This window comes from Mauremys mutica, chromosome 1 (assembly GCF_020497125.1).
Source record: "Mauremys mutica isolate MM-2020 ecotype Southern chromosome 1, ASM2049712v1, whole genome shotgun sequence".
NCBI lineage: Eukaryota > Metazoa > Chordata > Testudines > Geoemydidae > Mauremys > Mauremys mutica.
The window spans coordinates 212,865,544-212,892,188 of NC_059072.1; the positions used below are offsets into that span (position 1 = coordinate 212,865,544).

General features: G+C 44.0%; 1 protein-coding gene across 1 annotated transcript in view; it reads right to left on the reverse strand.

Moving 5' to 3' along the window:
• Nucleotides 1-18,325: 18,325 nt before the first annotated feature.
• The window catches only part of OTC (ornithine transcarbamylase), a 42,013-nt gene continuing 33,693 nt past the window's right edge, over nt 18,326-26,645 (reverse strand). Inside the window, exons 7-10 of the mRNA XM_045002724.1 lie at nt 24,320-24,373; nt 24,090-24,239; nt 21,764-21,901; nt 18,326-19,336 (exon numbers count right to left, since the gene is read on the reverse strand). Coding sequence (XP_044858659.1) covers nt 19,277-19,336; nt 21,764-21,901; nt 24,090-24,239; nt 24,320-24,373 — 402 coding nt within the window. The 3' untranslated portion in view covers nt 18,326-19,276. The remainder of the gene's footprint in view (nt 19,337-21,763; nt 21,902-24,089; nt 24,240-24,319; nt 24,374-26,645) is intronic.

The following is a 26,645-nucleotide window of genomic DNA, read 5'->3' on the forward strand; positions in this document are numbered from 1 at the left end:
AAAAGTCTAAGTCACTGGATTTTGACTCTAAGAAGTTCTCAAGTGGCATTTTTCTTCCTTTGTCCATCTATAAATTTCAGTTACTATCAATAGAAATATTTTTTCATCAGTTATGAGAGTATGGGGAGAGCAACATTTACCGATAATTTATTCCAAGCCTACATATAGTACAGATAAGTAAAATTCAGTTTGGTTTTGTTTTAAATTACAGCACTCAACCTTCACTGTATTTTGTGTGCCTCCCCCTTCCCACGTTTCCTGTGTGCTCACACCTGTACTGGCTTTACCCTTTATTGCTGAAGCCTAAGCCCCAGAAACAGGAAAGGGTGAGAGGTCTTTCGGGCTACTCCCCTTAAAGGAAAGTCCACTGCTTCATCACGGACCTTCATAATCCGCCTGTTGAAATTTTCACCTTCAAAAGAGGACCAGAAAACCTGACAAAGTCCATCTATTAGAATCATAGAATCTCAGGGTTGGAAGGGACCTCAGGAGGTCATCTAGTCCAACCCCCTGCTCAAAGCAGGACCAATCCCAACTAAATCATCCAAGCCAGGGCTTTGTCAAGCCTGACCTTAAAAACCTCTAAGGAAGGAGATTCCACTACCTCCCTAGGTAACCCATTCCAGTTCTTCACCACCCTACTAGTGAAAAAGTTTTTCCTAATATCCAGCCTAAACCTCCCCCTCTGCAACTTGAGACCATTACTCCTTGTTCTATCATCTTCTACCATCTTGTAGCTGGTCAATAGTTTCCTAACAGAATAGTTTTCTATTGGAATTTGCTGATTCCATGAATCAGAAATGTTTGGGGAACTATGACATTCTGGGGTGCAATCCAGACCAGTGAGGGGCTGTGTCACCCCTACTCAGCAACCTGGGGTGCCTCACAATGATTTTCTGCTGTAGCTTCCAACTCGGGTCTCTCACAAACAGGCAAAGAGCATGCAGGTCACACCCTGAGAGTCTGTGTATAGCTACAGCTCTGGTCCAGTAACTCTGACCCCAGCAGCCTGTCAGCAGCACACCAGCCACACTCTGGCTTCCAGCAGCCTTGGTTACTACCCGCAGGGTGCCCCCAACACATTCCTAGTCCCACATTTTTTTAAAAAAGTGTGTCCTGCACTGTCCTGCCCACTCCTGGGCAGTTCAGATATTTTTAAATCCATTGCCCTTTTAAAGGGATCAATATACAACAGTTTGCTTCCTTAAATTGACTTACCCCCAAAATTCAGTTTAAACACAATATTGGATTAGTTTTGATTAAAAATAAAACAAGTTTATTTAACTACAAAGAGATAGGTTTTAAGTGAGTACAAGTACAAGGCATTAAAGTTAGAAATGGTTACAAGAGAAATAAAAATAAAATGCTTCTTAGTATTTAGCTTATCAAACTAGACTTGGTTCAAGATAAAATTCCTACCACATGCTCCCAGCAACAGAGCTGACCAATTTTCAGGCCAGGATCTCTCCCAAAGTCAAATGGGCCTGTTTCTTTTGTCTTCTTAGGTGAAAGTGCAAGAGATGGATAGAGAGAGATACCTTGAAGTGTTTTTGCCCTTCCTGTTATAGTCCTTTGAAACACATTTTCCTGAGGGTTACCCCTAGATAAAGTTCATTCCCATTTTGAGATTGTAGTGATGGAGTCTCATGGTGAAAGAGGTTTCATACTGTTGTTTGCTAAGATGCAGATCTGTTTGTTCCTGACCATCTTCCTTGTCAAAGAATGACCACTTGATAGGTGATTGCCCATCAACTTTCATGACATCTGGCTGGAGACACCAGCTTATCCTTTGTCTTTGAGAAACAGATTTATCCAATCCCCAGACTTGTCTGGTAAACACACTTCAGTCATGATTTCAGATTATATTCATAATGTTACATATACTGTTGCTACACACATTTGATCAAGATATTGACTAGTGATTTATTATTGTTCAAATGATACCTCACAAAGCATATTTAGTACAAAGATTATTACAATAATGTATGGGGTGTGAATACAGGGTGCATTCAGTAACAGAAATGTATTGAATGTCAAAATGTTCACAGAAAATTATCAAAACATTTAATGTTGATGTTATCATTACAACTTTTTTACATTATAAATGTAATATAATATAAAAGTTGAGATGATAGAGTTGAAAGAAAATGTTTCAACCTGGACAAAACATTTCATTCTTATTGTTTTGATAAGATTGAAATGCAATATTTTTTGAATATTTCCTTCCTCTAAAAATTCCAAGATTTTGCATTTTTGTCCCAATTCAGGACAAAAACAATTTTTGAAATCTTGGAACTAGTTTTAGGGAAAGCATCAAATCTCAGTGGAACAATGTGGAGTGTATGGAGGCACTTGCTAGCTGTTGGCATTATTTTACAGAGGTACCAACCTCTTCCCATCTCAGAGTGTATAAAATTATGATCCATACCATAAAACCCATGATCCATACCTTGCAATCTTTGATGGTACCTGATGGGGCTGAAGGAGTGGTACACATAACACTTATTGAAATGTTTACAGCACATCACAGCAACAAAAGGCTATGAAAGCTCCAGTTAGTCCATTGGGTGTTATTGGAGCAGTTTCCTTTAAGCAATTTTATTTTTTTTAAATGCATAATCTTTTCCCTTGCCTGCCTTCTTTTGGATGAAGAAACCTCAGAGTCTCAGCTTGTTTTCTCTTTTCTACCTCTTAAGTGCTTCTATATGTTTAAAGCTCTCTGCTAATGATCAGTATCAAGGGAGAGCTGTCATTCAGCCTTGGAGATTCTGCCCTCAACTGTATATATAAACTCCCTGAGCCTTCCTTGGAGGAGGCATATTTAGAAGTCTGGAGACAGGAATTGCACAGGTTGAACTATGAGATGGTTAAAACGCTGTCTGATATGAATGAGATACAGTTTTTCACCTTCCTCTGCAGCGTGGGGCACGGGTCACTTGCTGGAGGATTCTCTGCACCTTGAGGTCTTTAAACCACAATTTGAGGACTTCAGTAACTCAGACATAGGTTAGGGGTTTGTTACAGGAGTGGGTGGGTGAGATTCTGTGGCCTGCATTGTGCAGGAGGTCAGACTAGATGACCATAATGGTCCCTTCTGACCTTAAGTCTGTGAATCTATGAATCTGTGAATTTTCCAAATGTTCACTCTGAAAAACTTAATTTTTCACATTTATCAGAAGTGTAAGTAATAATCTTATGATCAGAGGTGTGAACTAATGACCCACACACCGGTGTGTCAATTAGGTATTCCTAAATTTTACCCCAACCTTTGCCACTGACTTCCTTTGTGACCTTGGGCAAATCACTTCCAGACAAGTTTTCAAAAATGGCCATTGATTTTGAAAGCTGAAACTGAGAGACTTTGGGCCTGGTTTTCATACTAGCAGAGCACTCACAACCTCCATTATCTTAAAATGACATCAAAGTGGAAGATATTTTAGAAATAATGGCAATTTTTGGCTGATTCTAGGATATTTTAAAAATATGTTATATCTGAAGTACATATAGTTTTCTGCTGATTGAAAGCATTCAACCAGGATCACACTGCTCCTGCTTCATGATCCCAGATGCTCAGAGTCAATGTAAGGACCCCAAACTATTGTGCTGCTTCTTTCTGAACGATTGCTTCAAGCAAAATTGTTTTGTCTTTGTACAACATTGGGTGTCAGGTGAGATCAGTGTCTTGTGCGTACTATTAACTAAGGCTTTCACAGCCTGTCGGTTTCAGAGTCTCCTCAGATGTTTGTGCTCTTTAATACTTGTACACAGCAATAAAAATCAGTACAGAAATCAAATAAGACAACTGAAATATATGGGAGGTTGAAATGAATGCAGACTCTGATTGTGAGCAATATCCACTGCATATATCTTTCCTGTGATTTATACAATGGAAGAGCATCTTATAGGGGAAAAATATTGTAAAAAAATAAAACCCTAAATGGCAACTCTGTAACTTTACCATCTGGACCTGTTGTAATAAGGTACATCCTGGGCAAAATTCAGTTCTAATTTAAGTGAAGACAATCCCAATGAAGTCACTGGAATTCCATGGAGTCACACCTTCTTACACCAGAGCTGAATTTAGCCCCTGGTGATCTACTGTCTAGTTTGTATTTTTCTCAATTACAAGGTCAGCACCATTATAAAAGGAATGTGTAGAAGACAGTACGGTTTCACTATGTCGCCATTAGAAGAGCAGCACATACATACCGTTTCCTTCTGTTCAGCTACTCCCAAGGGATCCCTTTAATGCTTAAAGTTACTTACAGTTGTAGTTTTTTTCCCCTGGGGGAGGTCAAGGAGGTCATGGTAGCTCTGTGATCTCTCTTGTATCTTAACGGAATGCATTAACAATGAAGTACTGTATTTCCTCCAACCGGAATTTGAAAAGGGTGTTTTAGATCATGATGTGTTATACCCCTTCAAAAACAGATGTGTTAATTCCTTTGATACAAACTGTAGCCATACAATTTGGAGCTCTATACAATGCAGTAAGAGAGAGAAAAGAAAAAAACACCTGCTGTAGTCCTAACACAAGGTGAGAAGCAGTATTCTTATAGGACTTTGTTACCACTCCTAGCACGTACAAAAGTTTCTTCCAAAAATTATGCATGTTACACACTTTTAAAGGATTTACCATCAGTACCAAATTCTTTGTCTCAGCCCATAGACTGTGTATTAAGAGACATAACTGCACCAGTAAATTCATGACAGGGAGGCGCTTCCAAGTATGATTATCATATCATGCCTTCTGTTTAGACAGTCCTGTTTGTTCAGCATTTATTGTAGTTTTCAGCCCCTTCCCATACCATGGTATGTGTTCAGATACAGGTTTTCCTTCCTCTTTAGTGTTTTGTTCAGTATTCCCCTCAGTAAAGGTTCTTAATTCATGTATGTCTTTGGGGTTCTGGAAAGGAAAGGGTGTAAGCAGACCTGGCATGTTACTAGCCCTCCCCCATGGAGTTGCACTTCATCTTCAGGGATAAGCCCATGTAAAGAATCCCCGCCACCCCAGGGTTATTTTGTGTTTCTCACTCCCATTACCCATGCTTAGCTGTTGGGAGGAGTTTACCTACCTGGTAAATGGCTGCCTCCTCCCTTTTGTCAGGTGAGTCATTAGCATTTTCACTGACACACAAGTCATTAGAAAGACCATCATTCTGCCTTAAAGAGACAGAGTTAGTTTTCACAAGTACATCAGGAACAACATTGTGTAAAAGTGGGAATTGGATTGGGGTACCCTCTGTCTCCCCTCTTTCTGTTCTTGAGAGGTCTGTTGTATGACTGCTCCCCTCCGGGACACCAGTTACACAGTTCCTCTTAAAACCTGAGCCACCGGTAGGGTGCCTGGAAACCCAGATGCCAATCCAGCAAATTTCTACGGGTAAATCCTCCCATGTAATCAGTGAGGAGACATTCCCTCACTCCTCCACATCCCTTTCTAACTTGCTTCTCTGGGTCCCCTTCTAAGGCACACACCTCTGTGCTCTCTAGAGTGGGATCTATCTCCTGTTCAGCTGTGGGCTCACAGCTAACAGCCAGAACAGTTCTTTCACTAGTAAGCACTACGCCCTCCTCCCACTTTGAATTGGGTTTGCTTCCAGTTATAGAGCCCATGGAAACCTCACCTACTTCAGCAGTCCCTAGGATTCCATCCTTCTCCTCTGGGCTTCCCTCTAGGAGACATCTCCCTATGCATTCTAGAGTGAGGTCCATCCCTTTCTTATTTGCAACCTGGACAGGTAGGAAAACTTTCCCTTCCCCCTGGAGAAAAACCTGTCTGTAGCCACCAGGTAAGAGCTGGTCTCAACCACACCCACCCCTGGCAGCAGGCTATTTTCCACTACTGCAGAGGAATTAAAGAGACACTCCCCCATTTCCCCAGCAGTTTCTGTGACTTCAGTCTTTCCCTCTGGGGCTTTAGCACAAGATTCCTTCTTGTTGCTGACAGAGCCCTGGATAGTCTGAGCCACATTGAAAAAGTCATTTCCCATTAATATTTGTGTTGGGTTAGGGGGAACAGCAGTAACTGTTAATTTAGCTTGCAAATTCTGTTTCCATATGCACTTTAGCCAAAGGCACAAGGATTTTGTGACACACCCCCCACTAACAAAAGCTCTACCATCTGTCCTGTCAGTATGTTTTCCTCCTGAACAAGGTCTCTCCTGACTACAGAAATTTCTGCACTAGTATCTTTCCAAAGGAACATAAACTCTGGCAAGTCAAGTATAAAAGTATAATTAGGTAGGCCAAAAAGGAATTTGAAGAGCAACTAGTCAAAGATTCAAAAAGTAACAACAGTTTTTTTTAAGTATATCAGAAGCAGGAAGCCTGCTAAGCAACTAGTGGGACCACTGGATGATCAAGGTGCTAAAGGAGCATTCAAGGACAATAAGGCCATTGCATAGAAACTAAGTGAATTCTTTGCATCAGTCTTCACTGCAGAGGATGTGAGGGAGATTCCCACACCTGAGCCATTCTTTTTAGGTGACAAATATGAGGAACTGTCCCAGATTGAGGTATCTTTAGAGGAGGTTTTGGAACAAATAGATAAATTAAACAGTAAAAAGTCACCAGGACCAGATGATATTCACTTAAGCGCCTGAAGGAACTCAAATATGAAATTGCAGAAATACTAAATGTGATGTACCTATCATTTAAATCAGTTTCTGTACCAGATGACTGGAGGACAGCTAATGTTATGCCAATTTTTTAAAGAGGCCCCAGAGGTGATCCCAGCAATTACAGGCCAGTAAGCCTAACTACAGTATGAGGCAAATTGGTTGAAACTATAGCAAAGAACAGAATTATCAAATACATAGATTAACACAATTTGTTGGAGAAGAGTCAACATGGCTTTTGTAAAGAGAAATCATGTCTCACCAATCTGCTAGAATTCTTTGAGGGGGTCAACAAGCATATGGACAAGCCTTTGACAAGGCCCCTCGCCAGACGTTCTTAAGCAAAGTAAGGTGTTGTGGGATAAGAGTGAAGGTTTCTCATAGATCAGTAACTGGTTAAAAGATAGGAATCAAAGAGTAAGAATCAATAGTCAGTTTTCAGAAAGGGGAGAGGTAAACAGTGGCGTCCCCAGCGGTATGTACTGGGACCACTACTGTTCAACATACTGATAAATGATCTAGAAAAAGGGGTAAACAGTGAGGTGGCAAAATTTACAGATGATACAAAATTACTTAAGATAGTTAAGTCCAAAGCATACAGCAAAGAGTTACAAAGGGCTATCACTAAACTGGGTGACTGAGCAATAAAATGGCAGATGAAATTCAATGTTGATAAATGCAAAGTAATGCATATTAGAAAACATAATCCCAACTGTATATACAAAACGATGGGGTCTAAATTAGCTGTTACCACTGCAGGAAGGGATCTTGGAGTCATTGTGGATCATTCTCTGAAAACATCTGCTCAATGTGCAGCAACACTAAAAAAAGTTAACAGAATGTTAGAACTCATTAGGAAATGGATAGATAGTAAAACAGAAAATATCATAAGGCCACTATATAAATCCATGGTATGCCCACATCATGAATACTGCATGCAGATCTGGTCATCCCATCTCAAAGGATATATTGGAATTGGAAAAAGTTCAGAGAAGGAAAACAAAAATGATTAGGGGTATGGAACAGCCTCTGTATGAGGAGAGATTAAAAAGACAGAGACTTTTCAGCTTGGAAAAGAGACGACTAAGGGGGGATATGATAGAGGCCTATAAAATCTTGATTGGTGTGAAGAAAATGAATAAGGAAATGTTTACTCCTTGACATAAAACAAAAACTAGGGGTCACCCAATGATATTACTAGGCAGCAGGTTTAAAACAAACAAAAGGAAGTATTTCTTCACAAAACACACAGTCAACCTGTGGAACTCTTTGTCAGGGGACGTTGTGAAAGCCAAATGTATAACAGGGTTCTAAAAAGAACTAGTTAATTTCCTGGAGGATAGGTCCATCAATGATTATTTTCCAGGAAGGGCAGGGATGCAATACCATACTCTGAGTGCCCCTAGCCTTTGTTTGCTAGAAGCTAGGAGTGGACTACAGGTGAAGGATTACGTGATGATTATCTGTTCTGTTCATTCCCTCTGAAGTACCTGGCACCGACCACTGTGGGAAGATCGGATATTGAGCTAGATAGACCATTGGTCTAACCAACTACGGATGTTCTTATGTTCTGTTATGTGTGGGGAGTTATGTGTGAGCTGTGGGAAAGGGATTGACAAACAGGTGACTTTATATATATTTAGAAGTAAAAACTGCAAACTAGACAAGAAATAACTAACTGCACCTTAAACGGTCTGGGGAGCAAAACATTTTCTGCCTTTCTGTGCCTCTGATAGGCAGCTGGAGTTGTGTGGGTGAGGGAGGGTGTGTGGTCACTTTTTATGTTAATGACTCTTGTAATTGTCTCTTTTGAAAAATAAACAAATCCAGAGTTTCTCTTTACTGGGGCTTTGAGTTTAGTGCAGATACCACCAACCTCTCTACTGTTAAATTAGCAACAACAACAAAAAATTACCCCACTCTTTAATGTCCAATTACACTGACACTAAAAACAAATAAGCCTAGAGTCACACTACTACATTCATTTGCTGTTGTTTGTTTAATCTTTTCGCTGAGTCTTTGATTGCAGTCCTGCTAATGGAGTTTATTGTGCTGACAAAATAAGCAGTGGTGCTGGAAGAATGAATATAATCTCCCTGGTTTTCTTTTCCCTTGGAGGCAACTAATCAAATAGACAAGCCTGTTGTACTGCAACTTCCTGTAGCTATTGTGAATTGCATTTTCCACTCTGGTGCTACAGTAAGAATTAAACTGCTGTCTCTGGAGCAGAGTTCAGATGCTCTCCTGAAGCACACTGAGCCTCTGAAACACACAGAATGACACACACAGCTGTGATATTTCATGTCTAGTGGAATCATCTTTGGAGTGAATTTTTAGTGTTCATGAAAGTGAGGGCCTCGTAAACTTGGTAGGAGGCAGATTATGATGCTGCTACACTTGCCTCCTTCAGCTCAGACCTCAAGACCAAATGCTTCTGTAACACCTTGTGACTCTAAGAGCACCCCTGTTCTAGATGCCAGTGGGCTCCCTGGTGTGGAACAGTAAATCTTAGCTGGCCTGACCAGCTCAGTACTTACTTGTCATATTTATTTAAAAGATATCTTGTAATATACCTTTTGAAAACTAATAGCACACTCATAATTAATGTCACCATGAAATGCATGTGAAATTATTATATATATGATATATTATGTTTGAGTTAGTAAAAAGACAAAAGAGGCATGGGATGGGAGGGATTAGCAAGGAAAGCTATCTTATTGAGGTCAGAACATGTAGGGATAAAGTGAGAAAGGCCAAAAGCCATGTAGAGTTGGACCTTGCAAAGGGAATTAAAACAAATAGTAAAAGGTTCTTTAGACATATAAATAAGAAGAAAACAAAGAAAGAAGAAGTGGGACCGTTAAACACCGAGGATGGAGTAGAGGTTAAGGATAATCTAGGCATGGCCCAATATCAAAAAAAATACTTTACCTCAGTCTTTAATGAGGCTAATGAGGAGCTTAGGGATAATGGTAGGATGACAAATGGGAATGAGGCTATGGAGGTAGATATTACCACATCTGAGGTAGACGCCAAACTCAAACAGCTTAATGGGACGAAATAGGAGGGCCCAGATAATCTTCATCCAAGAATATCAAAGGAACTGGCACATGAAATTGCAAGCCCATTAGCAAGAATTTTTAATGAATCAGTAAACTCAGGGGTTGTACCGTACGACTGGAGAATTGCTAACCTAGTTCCTATTTTTAAGAAAGGGAAAAAAAGTGATCCGAGTAACTATAGGCCTGTTAGTTTGACATCTGTAGTATGTAAGGTCTTGGAAAAAATTTTGAAGGAGAAAGTAGTTAAGGACATTGAGGTCAATGGTAATTGGGACAAAATACAACATGGTTTTACAAAAGGTAGATCGTGCCAAACCAACCTGAGCTCCTTCTTTGAGAAGGTAACAGTTTTTTTAGACAAAGGAAACGCAGTGGATCTAATTTACCTTGATTTCAGTAAGGCGTTTGACACGGTTCCACATGGGGAATTATTAGTTAAATTGGAAAAGATGGGGATCAATATGAAAATTGAAAGGTGGACAAGGAACTGGTTAAAGGGGAGACTACAACGGGTTGTACTGAAAGGTGAATTGTCAGGCTGGAGGGAGGTTACTAGTGGAGTTCCTCGGGTTGGTTTTTTTCCCTCTCTTAAAGATAGGAACTATGTTAGCAATTTTCCAGTTATACGGTACAATCCCCGAGTTTACAGATTCATTAAAAATTCTTGCTAATGGGCTTGCAATTTCATGTGCCATTTCCTTTAATATTCTTGGATGAAGATTATCTGGGCCCCCTGATTTCGTCCCATTAAGCTGTTTGAGTTTGGCTTCTACCTCAGATGTGGTAATATCTACCTCCATAGCCTCATTCCTATTTGTCATCCTACCATTATCCCTAAGCTCCTCATTAAAGACTGAGGCAAAGTATTTGTTTAGATATTGGGCCATGCCTAGATTATCCTTAACCTCCACTCCATCCTCAGTGTTTAGTGGTCCCACTTCTTCTTTCTTTGTTTTCTTCTTATTTATATGGCTATAGAACCTTTTACTATTGGTTTTAATTCCCTTTACAAGGGAACTCTACATGGCTTTTGGCCTTTCTAACTTTATCCCTGCATGTTCTGACCTCAATAAGGTAGCTTTCCTTGCTGATCACTCCCATCTTCCATTCCTTGTAGGTTTTCTGCTTTTTTTAAAATCACCTCTCTGAGATGCTTGCTCATCCAGCTTGGTCTACAACTCCTGCCTATGATATTTTTCCCCTTTCTTGGGATGCAGGCTTCTGATAGTTTCTGCAACTTTGACTTGAAGTAATTCCAGGCTTCCTCCACCTTTAGTTCCCCAAGTTCTTCAGTCCAATCCACTTCCCTAATTAATTTCCTTAATTCTTTAATGTTAGCCCTTTTGAAATAAAAAACCCTAGTCACAGATCTATTTTTGTTTATCCTTCCATTTAGTTTAAACTGAATTAGCTCATGATCGCTCAAAGCAAGGTTGTCCCCTACACCCATTTCTTCTATGAGATCATCACTACTCACCAAAACCAAATCTAAAATGGCATCCCCTCTTGTTGGTGCAGCAACTACTTGGTGAAGGAATCCATCAGCTATCACATCTAGGAAAATCTGAGCCCTATTATTATTACTAGCACTTGTCCTCCAGTCTATATCTGGGAAGTGAAAGTCTCCCATGATCACACAATTCCCATTAGTATTTACTTCATTAAAAACATTAAAAGGTCTCTATCCATATCCAAATCAGATCCCAGCGGTCTGTAGCACACCCCAAGCACTATCTCAGGGGAGGCTCTAGTAGCTTTCTTCCCCAATGTGATTTTTGCCCAGACAGACTCTGTCTTATCCATTCCATCCCTTCTTATTTCTTTACAGTCTACCTCATCATTGATATACAATGCTACTCCACTACCTTTGCCTTTAGTTCTGTCTTCCTAAACAGCACATACCCTTCAATACCTGTACTCCAGTCATGACTACTATTCCACCATGTTTCTATTATCCCTATAATATCCGGTTTCACTTCCTGCACCAGTACCTCTAGTTCCTCCGTTTTGTTACCTAGGCTCCTCACATTGGTGTACAAACATCTTAATTCTTGCTGTTTGGCTTCCCTCACATTCTTTACCCGATTAGGCCCAGACATTCTACTGCCAGTATCACCTATTAGAATTGTATCTACAGTACCCTTCCTCCATATGTCATTTCTCCTACCCATGACAGCATCCTTTCTTGCTTCATTTTCTTCCCTCTCAATGTTAAAATCTGGTGTGGAGATTACCTGGACATCTCCCAACCATCTCCCCCCAATTCCTAGTTTAAAGCTCTCTTAATCAATTGTGCCAGCCTCCATCCTAAACTCTGGTCTATCCCCTGTTCCCTCTGGCTGCAAGTCCTCTCAATTCCTATTCACCCTTGCAATCCTCTGCAACCCATCCCATATCCTCCTGGGGCTCATGTTTGGTGTCATCTCCATTGACTCATCCCCTCTCCTTATAGGTCTAGCTGCTCTTCTCTTCTTCCTTGCCCTCTCACCTTCAGCAACCACCTGCTGTGCCCCTTCATTTTCCAACTCCGCAAACCTGTTCCTGAGCTCTATTGCTCCTTCACTAGCCCGTCTTTTCCTCTGCCTGGTTCCCTTAGTGACATGCTTCCACCCTCCACTTTCCTCACCCAGCAGTCTCCCCTCAGAGTTCTTCGGTCCTGCTTCTATCTGCAAGTCTGAGCTTTTCCCTTCAGCCTCATCAGGTCTTTGCTCCATCATCCGCTCGAACCCCCTTCTAAACTTGACCAGAGTTTCCACCTGCATCTCCAATCCTCGGATCTTTTCTTCCATCAGCTCATTCAGGCGGCACTTCATGCAGACAAAACTCTATTCAGGTACACCCCCCAGGATCATGTACATGCCACAGCTTCCACATCCAGACATCTTCATTGTGTCTTCCACTGCTTGGGTCACTACAACTGCTGCCTCTGTATCTGTCATAGGTTTCCCACCTAAATCCCGTAAATCTGGTAAACACAAACCAACCCAAAACACCACCACCCACAGCAAAACAAACCCCCAACAAGCACCAAGACACTGCTAGAACACTGCACACTCCCTTCAGTAGCCTGTGTGTTCCTCTGCCTGCCTCTCTTAGTCTTCCCCCAAACTCCTCCTGTAAAGTCCCACTCAAACTCCTCTGTTTACAGCTCTATTTGCTGGCTCCTGTGCCGCTGCAGCTGTCTATGCTGCTGCCTGACTGGCTGGCTACCTTTATAGGACCCCTAGTCAGAGAAGCCCCGACCCCTAATCAGGGCTCAGCTTCTCTCCCAGCACACTGCCCCTACCAGCCTCCACACATACAAATACAACACATGTCACACATTTTGCTTGCAGATGTCCCACAGCAGCAGGTTTGAAGGTTGAGCCATACACCGCACGCTGGCTGGGAGAGGGGAACCCAGAGGCAGAGGGAACACAGTAGATAGAGACCTGCTTGCAGAGTGCAGGCAAGCACTTTGCTGCTGAAGCCATTCCTGGCTATATCCAGTTTCCAGAAGTGTAGGAGAGGCTATAGTGTTCTTTGGAAAGTGAGTGCAGACTCATTCATGGTCCTTCAGCCGCTGGGCTATGTTATCACTGATAAATATGGCAGGTTGCTCTTGTGGTACTTCCTTTCTGTAACTTGTAAATGGTGATAAAATGTTATACATGCACAGACCTTCTTAAGGCACAACACAGCCTCTCCCACCCTTCAAGGCAGTGGATACAGCCAGCAGTGGGATTGGCTGTGCAGTTTCCTTCTGATTCCCTTCTTACCCAGTAGGCTCCTGGTTCCTGCATGCCCCTCAGCTGAGACTTAGCCCTCAATAGGTTCCTGCCCCACCAGATCCTTCTGCTCAGGCGCTCTGGACAATTGTTACCTTCCCTCTACCTAGTAAGCTCCCTTCCCAAACTCACCCTGGGTCAGCTCAGGCTGTCTTTATAGTCCCTCAAAAGCCTATTTTCTACTCACAGGCTCGTCCTGTGATTGCTACTGTCATTTCCTTTACCTGAGGAGGAAGGCTAAGCCTGGTACAAGTGAAACTGAGCCCCAACCCCTATAGAGGGCCAGCTCCCCTGTGACAGCACCTTTTAATGTAATTGAATGATCCCTTGTTCTTGTGTTATGAGATAGAGAGAATAAAGTTCTCTATCTGCCTTGTCTACGCCAGTCATTATGTTACATGCTTTATCCTGAGAGGGACAAGCTTCCACAGAGCTCTTCTTCAGGTCTGGGAAAGTGTGACAGCTAAATAGAAGGATGGGACTGATAAGAAGTTAACACATGTTGCAAGAGAGTGGGCAGTTAACACCTCTATAGTGGCAGGACAGAAGAGGCTTAGTGGGTTACAGATTGCTGTAATGATCCATAAAACCAGTATCTTTATTAAATCCATGATTTTTAAGGCACAGCTACACTAGAGAGCTTACAGCAGCACCAATGAGCCACTGTAAGCTCTCTAATGTAGCCAATCTAAGCGGACGGGAGAGAGCTCTCCCTTTGGTTTAACTGTTCCAGCCCCCGTGAGCGAGAGAAGCTATGTCAGTGGGAGAAGCTCTCCTGCTGCCATAAGGCTGTCCACAGCCACACTTATGGTTGTGTAACTCATGTCGCAACATAAGTTATACCAACATAAGCTGTAGTGTAGACATAGCCTTGTGTCTTGCAGTATCATGAATTTAAGCTCATAGGTTTGTTTTTTGAAGGTGTCATGGAGGTTTCCTTCGAGGATGAGGACTGAGAGGTCAGATATAGAGCGGTCATTTTGTATCTCTATCTAGATTATTGTGTTGTGAGTGCCTGCTTTGTCACAGCTGTAGAGTCCACACTTGAATGGCCTGCTAATAAATAAAAAGTAATAAAAACCACAATGAGTTAGCCAAGCAGTTTGGCAGAGCCAAGCAGCAGTCTGAATGCTAATGGGAGGGAGCTGGGTTCAGCATGAAGTCACTTCAGGTCTCTTTCTCCCAAGGCCTGGAGGAAATATTTCTCACACATACACATAGACTCATAGACTCATAGACTTTAAGGTCAGAAGGGACCATTATGATCATCTAGTCTGACCTCCTGCACAATGCAAGCCACAGAATCCCATGTTTTGTATTTACAGGTGAACTGCAAAAGAAAATAAATAGGCTAGTACTTTTTATAAAAACCTTCTGATAGACAAAAAAATCTTAAGGTTTTTTTAAAAAAAAATTCTATTTGCTTTTTCACTTTAGAGACTTACATCTAGTCTCGCAGGAAAGACTCTATGATGACTGGAGGTCTTCTGAAATGATTATGTCAACAGCCAAGAGAATGAAAGTAAAGCAGCTGAAAGGAGAAGAGATTTGCAATCACTGTTTAAAACTTGTTGATTTTTGTTTGATTGAAAGATCACAAGTATTTACAGGAGCCTGCAAAAACATTCATTTACATAAACCTTGCAGTGTGAGATTCACTGAACCAAACAGCCATGCAAATACCTGCATGCCATTAGGCACCGCAACAAGCAGTCTACTGAATGAAATGCTTACTGTGGATCATGAAGTGTCTATCTGTAACTTTGGGCAAGAACCAGAAAGTCTGGGTTCTGTGTACATTAGGCAGCTGGTTGAATAGCCCTGGCCAAATAATTAAACAAGTTTTATTTTAATACATTAATCCACTGATTAATTGAATGATGGGAAAGAGCAGTAGGAAGAAGCCTTTCCTTTTGCACTTTGAGGCATCTCCCCGAACTTTTTCAAAGCTGAACCCCACTTATGGAAAATGCAACTAATCACCATCTCACCACATCCAGCTACCCAACATGAGCAGTCAACTCACAGCACATTGTGTAGATCTTCATAATAGGATACTTTCTCTCAGGTTTGTAGTTAACCATACTGACATTTAAAGGATCATTGCTGGCATATGGGTTAGCACCTATTGAAATGATTGGGGTGGTTCACGCTTCAGAGCTATTGGTTCAGTCTCTGTGCAAATTCAGGATGATATTGCTGCATCAGTTCCATTGCAGTCACGTCTTGTAGGTTTTCTTCACAACCACAACAGCTGGAGCATAGGAAAAGCATAGGAACATGCTGCCACAGTGGGTTTGCTTAGTAGGCCAGCTGAATCCTCTTCATTTTACTCAATTTACTTTTATTTTACTTCAGTTTAATTTAGCCAAATTCATTTCCAAAAAGCTCCCCTCAAGCTGCAAGCCCAAAATGGGGGTTAAGAGATGCACCACTTGACCAGCAATGTAGCCCCAGTCCAGCGCACACAGTGGATGTTTGATGTGCCTAGGGGAGGCTTATATGTCCTTGTGATGCTCACTTTGTTGGGTGTTCACCCCTAGAGCATCAGCAACTGGGGCTACAGGCCTGTCTTTTTGTGGCTCTGTCTACACAGAAAAAGCTATATGCCACCTAGCCTACCTGCATCAGCTTGAATCCAGCTGGCACAAGTAACAAGAGCAGCGAAGGCAGCACAATGCAGGTGTAATGGTCCTCACTTGGGATCTGGTTGGGGAGCATGGCCTAGTGGTCTTTGCCACAACCCCTGACTGCCAAGGGGGTTGAGGGGAGGGGAGCCCAGATCCTCCCACTCCACCAGGCTCCAACCCAGGGTCCTTTGGGCTACCAGTAGTTTGGCAACCAAGGCTGCTTGAGGCTGTCCTCCTCCCTCTCCTCCAGGGTCAGCTCAGTCCAAAGCCTTCCCCTGGTGGAGAAAGCCAAATCAAAAGAAGTAAGAGGGAGTTACCAACATCCAAGGTCACAGGATACTTCCCTCTCTGGTTGTCTCTGGGGTGAGTCCTCCCTCCCCACAGGGAGGGCCCCTTTGGGCAGTTATGTCAGAGCCTTTAGGCTTCCCTCGGCTCGGCTCTGCTGGATCTGTGGGCTGCAGGTCTGCTCCCCTCCAGCTCTGAGCAAATGAACTGAGCAAACTGCACCCTCTGCTGAATTGATCCCTACAGTATATTGTAATGAACTGGCTAGAGTGTACATGCCCCTTTGGTCTCTAATGGAATCAGAACCACTCGACTATGTATCATTAGGGTGACCAGACATCCTGTTTTTAAAGGGACAGTCCCATACTTAAACCCCCCTGCAGGTGTCCCAACCTTTTCTTAAAAATGGGCAAATTGTCTCGTATTTTCTGTCTCCCACACCATCAGTACTGGCCAGATCCCTGCTTGCTAGCCGCTCACTCACCAGTGGTGAATGTGGGGGTCCAGTGACCGATGATAGGGCTGGTGGCAAGGCAAGGATGCAGCACGCTGGGCTGGCCGCTCGTCCTGCTGGTCTGTCAGCACAGCCCCTGCTGTGTGCCAGCTCTCAGCCAACAGAGCGCTGTCCTGTTTCTGGCCGGCACTGGCTGTGTACTGCGAACTGCAGTGGTTGGAGAGTGTGGGCAGGTAGCAGGGCCGGTGCAACCACTAGGTGAACTAGGCTGCCGCCTAGGGTGCCTAGTGGTTGAGGGCGCCTAAAAGCCCGCTCAGGCGAGGAGGGCCGATTGAAGGAGACTTAGAGCGGGGGCTGTGTGCTCAGCAGAGGAGGCAGAGTGGAGGTGCTATGGGGTGGGGAATGGTTCCCCTGTGCACCCGCAGTAACTGGGGGGGCGCACAGGGGAACCGCTCCCTGCCCCATAGCACCTCCACTCTGCCTCCTCTGCTGAGCACACAGCCCCCGCTCTAAGTCTCCTTCAATCGGCCCGCAAGCCAGGGAGAGGAGGAGAATTAGAGCAGCGCCAGCAAGCTCAGTGGAGGAAAGCTGGAGCAGCTTCCCAGGTGGTGTTAGCTGCCTCGGAGGGGGCGGGGTTGGCTTCCATGGATGGGGGGGACTCCCCGGACAGGGTTAGCTGCAGGCGTAGGTAGCTGCTGCAGGGGGGGGTTCCCTGGGTGGGGCGGTGGCGGGCTCCTCTGGTGGGAGGGGCAGGTGGGCGTGGTTAGCTGCCGCGGGGGGCAGTGGGTGGAGTTAGCTGGGGGGGGGTGGCACAAGGTGGAAGTTTTGCCTAGGGCGCGCCGGCCCTGGCAGGCAGCAGGCAGTGACCGGTTATGTGTCGCCTCTGCTGTCCACCCATTAGCCCTTTACATGATCCCCCTTTCACTGTTCTCTCCCTACTTTGCCCCTTCATTTCCGCCCCCCGCCCCTCCAGCCATGCTGGTCCTCCATATCGCACACAGCAGGGCTTGTCCCGCTCCCATCACTGTACAGAGATCCAGCCACTGGTTGGAGTGCCCAGCTCACCAAGAGACTGGCCCAGGGGTGGCAGGTGAACACTCCTGTGGGGGAGGCTAGCCGCCAGCCCCTCCCCCTCTGACTGAGGCCCCACCCCTTCTGATCCCCTGCTGGAGCCCAGAGTGCCCCACCCCCACAGCCACTGCCCCTCCTCCCCCCGTGCACCCCCAGCCCCAGTACTGGGCAAGCGGGCGGCGCTGCTGGAGCCCCCCAGCCCCAGTGTGGTCCCAGCGCCGGGAGGATGGGTGGCACAGCATGGTGTGGTCTTGAGCACCATGGTGCCCCGCCTTCCTGCCGCAGCCTCTCGGTCACAGAAGGTAGCAGCAGGAAGGAGGGGGCCTGGTGGAGCATGGGCAGGGCCACACTAGGCTGTTTGGGGACTTTCACATTTTTGAAAAATTCCAACTCGCCTAGGAGCTGGTTTAAAAAAAAAAGAGAGAGAAATTTGGGAAAAGGTTTGAAAACATTTTATGCAAAGTTTTCATTGAAATTTCAAAAATTCACAACCAACCTACAGTTGTCACAAACTTCTGTTTACTACCAAAAGGAATTAACTGTATGCACGCCACATGTCACTGCTAGGTGAAACCTAGCAAACTCCTACCGTAAAGCAACATTCACTTAGGATCCCCTCACCTCTGCTTTTTGCCACAGAGAGTATGAAAAAAATGGAAGACTTGCTTCATTGGCCAGAATTCTGTCCAGGTGGATGACGGAGCGGGGCGGGGAAGAATAGTGAGCCAATACTTCTTAGCCATCTTTCTTCTCCCATACCCAACCCTGTGGCAATCCCTCTGTGTGAACCACATCACTATTCTCCAGCTAGCCCTCAGGAATTTTCCTGTTTCCTCTACAGTCTCAAACCCAGATTGAGGTCGGGTTACAAGGTGGCCAGGGTGCAGCTAGGGAAATTGTACTAACAAGGGAACGTTGAGGTCCCAGAATATAGTAGGAAGGTGCTAGTTCTCTGTGCATGTGCCCCGAGATCAGCAAGAAAATCCAGTAGATTTAGGGGCAGCTGCACAGTGGTTATACAATAGATTTGGAAGTTTACAACACTAGTTCTACCACAACATACATAAACCACTGCTTATGACACTGCTGGATCCATTCGCTAAACTACAGCTTTAGAAAACTTAAGAGACATGAATCGATACAAAAGCTACAGAACTTAAAGCATCTAGGAAAAGCACTATTATTGCAATGCTGCGCTGTTTAATTCACATCGTCTCCAAGGTTTTCATGAGTGCAAAGCAATATTATACAGTTCAGCGGAGCCAACCTATGCAGTTTTATTAAGGATTCATTCATTGCTTTGATCCTGTATGAAAGACAGCTATATATTTGCAGACCAGAATATTCTGCTGGTGAGGAATATTTTCTCTTGGCAGGAACCCAAGCATCAAAATGTAGGTTTTTGCAGCTGTGGTGAGTAATCTGTCAGCAGGGAAACCATGACAGCCTAGAGGGGGAGGGAAAAAAAAACCAGTCATATTGGAAACAGACACTGCAAACAAAATAAACAGAAAAATATTTTTTAATTCCAAGGCTTTGTGCTGAAAACAATTTTTCCCAGCAGAAACTGTATGCTTGGATTTATTTTCTAGAATTTTCAATGGCGAAACATCAAAGAGTCTAAAAATTAGAGTGTTCTGTTTGTATTCAATAGGTTTCCTCCATGCACAGCATACATGAATGCACAGTAGTGGAGGAGTTCAGAAAAACAATGCTAGAACCAATATCAATACTGGACCAAATCCTGAATTCTTTTAAACTGAATTCTGTCTGCAGTCACTCCTGATATAAACTTGTGAATATGGGAGCAAAATTTGACCCCCAATGAAGACATGAACAAAATTTCCATTGACATCAATAGGAGTTTTACTTGAGTAAGGACCTCAAGATTTGACCCAGTTTAACCGCAGTTGTTGCCCCATAAAATAGAAAACCCTGGCTGTATTGTGTGTCATGCAACTTTCTTTCTGACAATTTTTAGGTATATCAACTGTAGAATGACAGTATTGGAAAGTGACAATCAGAGAGAAGTAAGATTGTATCTAATTGGATTTGTTTTTCTCTACGTGTTTGTATACACAGACCCTGCACTTCTGTTCTTTATCTATTTGTGTCCAGGTATTACTCTAATTTATATTGCCAGTTTTACAGTAATATTTGATTGGAAAGGTGTGCTTAGAACAAATGCAAGTTCCTCTGAGAGTGCTGGTGACTCCATTTCTGTTTTCTCACTTCGGGGAGGTCGATGTTTGTCAGCATGACTGTTCTAAAACCTACAGTAAATAGTAGTTGTGAAAAATATGACACTGGTAGGAATATTGAGTATGGAGTTACAATTTGTGTTTAATACTGAATATATTCTTGTAGCTCACATGGTACACTTAGTGTTATCCAGGCCAGAGCCCAATATGTAAGTAAAGAGCACATACTTTTACTTCAAAGGCTTCATTTTGCAATCTTTCTTCAAACAAAATTCCCACTACCTTCCGTGGCAGCTCTGATAGCCATCTCTGATGCCATCTGCTATAAACATTTTTAAAAACTGTAGCCTCTATAGCACCATTCTTGGGATTGGTATTTGGAGTGTTTGAAAGAGGTGTATCTAAGGCAGGGGTCGGCAGCCTTTCAGAAGTGCTGTGCCGAGTCTTCATTTATTCACTCGAATTTAAGGTTTCGCGTGCCAGTCATACATTAACATTTTTAGAAGGTCTCTTTCTATAAGTCTATAATATATAACTAAACGATTGTTGTATGTAAAGTAAATAAGGCTTTAAAAATGTTTAAGAAGCTTCATTTAAAATTAAATTAAAATGCAGAGCCCCCCGGACTGGTGGCCAGGATCCGGGCAGTGTGAGTGCCACTGAAAATCAGCTCGCGTGCCGCCTTCGGCACCCGTGCCATAGGTTGCCTACCGCTGATCTAAGGGATTGTCAACACTATTGAGGTTATAGCAACATAGCTACGGTGCCGGTGCCATAACCCTACAGTGTAGGCACACACTACAGTGACAGAAAGGTTCTTCCATTGCAGTAGTAACTACACCTCCTCAAGCGATGGTAGCTAGGTCAATGGAAGAATGCTTCCATTGACCTACCAGCATCTGCACTGGGAGTTTAGATCAGCGTAGCTGCAGCACTCAGGGGTGTGGATTTTTTACACCTGAGTGCCAAAGGTGTGTCAACCTAAGTTTTACGCGTAGACAAGGCTCAAGCTAATTGCTAGTGTAACTCAATGATTTCCATATAATAAATTGCAGTTAAAAGAGCAGATCTCACTCGATTAAAACAATCTGGGTCAAGCAGGAGCAGATTAAGATACAAACAGGAAAGAGTGGACATTTGATGCACTTAAGGGTGGGGTTTTGAAACATTTATACTAAGGCATGTGCTTTACTGGGGAGTCGTGCTAAATCCAAATCTGGATTGAAGAGTAGAACAATAGTCAAGTATTGCCTAACCCCAAACTCATGGGCGGCAGGTAGCGTAGGCAGGGATAGGCTGTGCCTCCCCAAACAGCCTAGCATGTCCCCGCCCACTCTCCACCCCCAGGCCAGGCCTCTGCGATTCCCAGTGCCCTGGCTGGCCGGCTTGCCTCCTGTAGGGACTCAGAGTGGCTGGGGCTGGGGCTGCTCCGCTCGGCACACTGGGGCTGGGGGCGCTGCCACCCCGGGCACCAGGGTCGGGGCCTCGCCCCCCGACTGCTGGGAGTTGGGGCCGGGGTCCACGGTGGGGGTGCTTCGGGCTCCTGCATGGGAGGGGGGCAGAAGAGGAGAGGTGGGGCCGTGGGCACAAGGGGAGGGGCTAGGGACTAGCGTCCCCCAACACCTGGGTCACCGGCCACCCATGCCCAAACTGTTCTTATTTGCTTTTCATACCATAATTGTCCATTTTCTGTTTTCAGCCTCCTGGAAAACCAGTGATCGTGGAGAATAAAATACTTCATCATCAACTTCTTCTGGCTTTCTTGGTAAACAGTGTAAAAAGGTCCAATCAGAGGCCGCTTGTTTTCCAGTCTAGAGATAAAAAAGCATGAAAAAGTTGAGTGATGTGATGGTACATCAGCAAGATCTTTAAGTGGTGAGAAACTGGTTTGGGCCAGATTCTGATCTCATTTACACTTGGTGTGAACCCCAAGTCATTCCACTGACATCAGCAGAGTTAGTCCAGATTGATACCAGTGCAAATGAAATAAGAATCCAGGGTGAAATCCTGGGCCCATTCAAGTCAATGGGAATTTTACCACTGATTTCAGTGGGGCCAGGATTTCACCCCTAGACTTTTGTCTTTGAAAGGAGAGTCTGAATTGTGGTGAAGCAGCAGGTCAATCAATAAGTACACTCTGGACAGTAACGCCACATGCCAGCAAAATATATGGACAATGGCAATAACTGCATATTAAGAGATGTATAAAAAGGCCTTGGTCAATTCTTTTGATATAAGTAACTCATAATACGTCAACCTAATAGATGAACAAAGGATTATAACAGGGGTCGGCGACCTTTCAGCAGTGGTGTGCCGAGTGTTCATTTATTCACCCTAATTTAAGGTTACGCGTGCCAGTAATACATTTTAACATTTTTAGGTCTCTTTCTATAAGTCTGTAATATATAACTAAACTATTGTTGTATGTAAAGTAAATAAAGGTTTTAAAATGTTTAAGAAGCTTCATTTAAAATTAAATTAAAATGCAGAGCCCCCAGACCGGTGGCCGGGACCCGGGCAGTGTGAGGTTGCCTACCCCTGGATTATAGCATTTTAAGCAAGTTGAGCCATGTCTTCTACTAGAATTCTGGGGACCTAGAGTTAAAATATGGTCAGTGAGATCACTGATGCTAACAGAGACTAAAATGTCATTATTTATATTCCAATCATTAATATTTTGTTTCCATTTTCTCTAGCAGTTGTTGCTCTGATAAATATTTCAGCTAAATGGGTTTTTAAAGATATTTATTTAAAGCTTTGCCCATTTACAGATACACGCAAATCTGCCCAAAATGGTGCCCTGGCCATGCTCTCTATGAATGGCAATATGCGCATTATTGTGATTTAGCCTGAGAACCATTCAAAAGATCTTCTCTTGCAGTGGCTATAACAAGGTGGGCTGGGCTGGGAGGAACAAAAAGTTAAATACAGAGTCCTTGAGAAGGAGAAAGCAAAACCTTCCCTCTGTTTGTGCCCCAGATTTGTGTGTCCAGTAAGGGCCCATCCAGAAAGGCCAGACTGAAGGAGAAAGTTTGGCAGGGGAAGCCTCAGGTAACTCAGACAGCAATTGTGTTGGTTAGGGGGCTTTGGGTTGGTGTGGAGTGTACACCAATACCTGTGACCCTTCCTCATAAGAGCTATCAAATGAATGCTTTGATGGTGTTGATCTTTAAAAATGGAATCTACAGAAGTGGACCAGAACAAATAAACTCAGTACTGCCAACCTCAGGAGATAAAAAATCATGAGTCTGACACCTTTCCTGCTGCCCCCAAAAACTCAGGAGATATTTTTTAAAAATATATTATATTGTGGTTTTTTGGTCTTTTCTTTTGATTTTTGAACAACCCCCTGCCCATCCCCAGTGTGTTTGTGTGTGGCCGCTAGTGTTGTCCACTCTCCCAGATGTATTGAGTAAGGTGATTCTGGCTTCTGCTGCAGGAACTCTCACCCCTAATCTTCCCACCCTCTACCCAGCAATTAATCCTGTCCCCTTCCCACCTCAGTTTTGCCCTCACCCAGCCCCTACCCCATCAGCCTCCACCCCCCTCAGTCCAGCCCACCCCGCCCCCCAGCCTCAACTCTGCTTCTCCTGGTGTTCTTCATTCCTGTTTCACAGACCTGCGGGGGTAGGGGTGGGGAAGAGGCTTCTTCCCTTACCAGGCTGGAGGGGGCAGCTCCTGGGGCTCTTCATTCCTCCCCCCCCCACCGCCGGTGCCCCTTCCCAGGCCAGGTATTGCAGGGGAGAGGAGTAGAGGCACATCCTGTCTGTTTCTTATGGGAGGAGGCAGCGGAGCTTCCCTGAGCTACTGGGCACTTTGCTCTCCCCTTCCCTGCCCCGTGAGAACAGCAAGTGAAGGGGAGAGACTCAGCCAGCTTCTGGCAGGGCTGAACTTTACAAGGGGGGAGGAACTTCTTGCATCATCGCAAGACCAGCTCCAAAGCCCTCTGAAACCCCATCACTCACAAAGCACTCACAAGAGCTGGAAATTGACCTTTACCTGCGTTGTGATCTGGTAACCTTGGAAAGCCTTCATTCGCTTTGCCTTCTCCTCTTCTTGTCCCATGCTTATCCATGTGTCTGTAACTAGGACATTGGCTCCACTTGCAGCTTCCAAGGGATCAGTCGTGAAAAACAATTTGGTGCTATACTAATGTGAGTAAGGCAAGGGAGGTCAGACAACTTCATTCAAAACATAAAGTAAACCATATTTAACATATTGGCTCATACCTCTTTGGAGTACTCTTCAGCTACCTTAACTATGTTGGGGTCCGGTTCAAAGCCCTGTCGAAAAGATGATAACATTACAATGCACATTTACATTATTATTTTATTGAGCTGGTTGGAAAAACTTTGATGGAACCATTTCCTATGGGAGAATGCTATTCTGTCAAAATCAAAATGCTCCACAAAACTGTGTCGATTTTTACTGAAATTTAATTTTGGAGAAAAACTGGAGAAAGGTGTGTTGAAATTCCCCTGGAGAACTCTTTCCACCTGGCCTCCCAAGAACTCTGTTCTACTCCAGACTTTGTCACTCAGATATTTTTTACCAGGCATACAGCAATGCAAAGCTGAACTGATCAGACTCAAATGCAGAGGGTGCATAGGGCATACCACACACTCAAAATTACCCAGCAAACAACTTCCTTTATATACAGTTACACGTTACATTGCATTTACTTGCATTACACGTTTTGGGATTAGTTTGATCACGTTGCATATTCTGTCCATATATTGTTATTCTTGTTCCTAGTAAATGGTTCTCCCTCTTATTTTAGCTGGCTCAGACATTCTGTCTTTTTAGTCTACTGACCTATTTACTTATCTTATTTAGCACAAATGTTCTGTTTTCAGCCTAATGATCTCTTTAGCTCCCTAATCCTATCCTCCAAGAAATGTTGAGGCCTCCCTCCAGGAGTTAGTTACTCATGCCAGGCCAGGCCTCATCAACAAGGTGTTCCAACAATGTTAAAACATACCATTCTGACACTTTTGAAACAGATTTATTTCAATTTTTCATTTTAAAATAACTTTTTCTTGATTTTTTTATTCTGTATTATTCTATATGTTACCAGATTTTTAAGTCAAAATTAAAACAGAACAATTTTGTCTAAATGAAACATTTCAGTCAATGTAAAGTAAGGAGTTCTTTGTAATTTTCCTTTCCAGAGAATTTTGAAACTTTCAAGTTTCATTCCAATTTGGAACAAAATGAAATTTTGAATACTTTTGGGAAGCCCAATGTCCATCCCCTGCACAATTCTATTATTTATATTTAAGTAGGTGCTGAAAGGCCCCAGTCAGGATCAGGACCTTATTAAGTAGAGTGCTGCACAAACACATTGTAGAAGGGCAGTCCCTGCCCCAGTGAGTCATTTTACATTTTAACTATTTATATCTATAAAGCAAATCTATGTAAAAAGTCTATCAAACAAAACATGCATATCCATTGAGATTAAGGCAACTATGATACCAAATAGCAAAGGTCAGGAGATTTATATTCCAGCTTGACACCCTCTTCCTCTGAATCTGCTGTAACTAAGCCAGTGTTTCTGAACTGATTAATCAGAAAGGAAATCAGGGGCATCATGAGATGTTGAAAATTTTATTATAATCTAAAGCAAAGAAAATCTCGCTCCTCCACTCCCCACACACCCTTACCCTTCAAGGGAAGCACCCTCTGTCAGCCTTTCAGGACACACACAAATAAATTATATTGGTTTAGCATTGTTCTCATGGATATACTTTATGGTAAATATAAAGTGGTTTGGTGTTTGTTTGTTTACTTTGAATACGTGGTTGCCAACTTGAAAAGGTTGTGAAACACTGGTTTAGCCTATGAGCTATTGTAATCCACACACTGTCTGGGTGTGGTGTTCTGTCCCATCTAGTGGCACCAAGACCACTTAGAGAGAATTAAATGAGTCTGGTCTACAGCCTTAGTTAAAAGCCAGTTGGCTTTTCGCTTATGCTGTAGACAGGGCCGGCTTTAGGCCAATTCAACCAATTCCCCTGAATCGGGCCCCACGCCCAAGCCCCAGTACGGTGTACCGGCAAAAGCCACTGCTGGAGCCCTGGAGTGAGGCTGTGGGGCTCTGGGGGCTATTTAAAAAGTCCGGGGCTCCCGTCGCTTCTACCGCCCCGGCCCTTTAAATAGCCACCGAAGCCACACCGCTTCCTCCCTCAGCTATTTACAGGGCTGGGGCAGTGGAAGCAGGGGAGCCCCGGGCCCTTTAAATAGCCCCTGAGCCCTGGGCGGCTGCTGCTGCTACCCTGGTGGGGGAGGGAGGAAGAAGGGGCACTCACCATACAGGATGGGCTGTACCCCCTGTACCTGCACCAGCTGCCCGCAGCCAACCCCTGCTGCACCCCCTGCCCGCACCAGCCCCGCACCCCTGCCCTGCGTGCACCAGTTCCTGTCTGCAGCCAGCCCTGCGCCCGCAGCCAGCCTGTCTCCAGCCAGCCCTGCACCCCCTGCCCAGCCCACACCAGCCCCTGTCTCCAGCCAGCCCCGCACCCCCTGCCTTGCCTCCAGCCCTGCACTCCCTGCCCT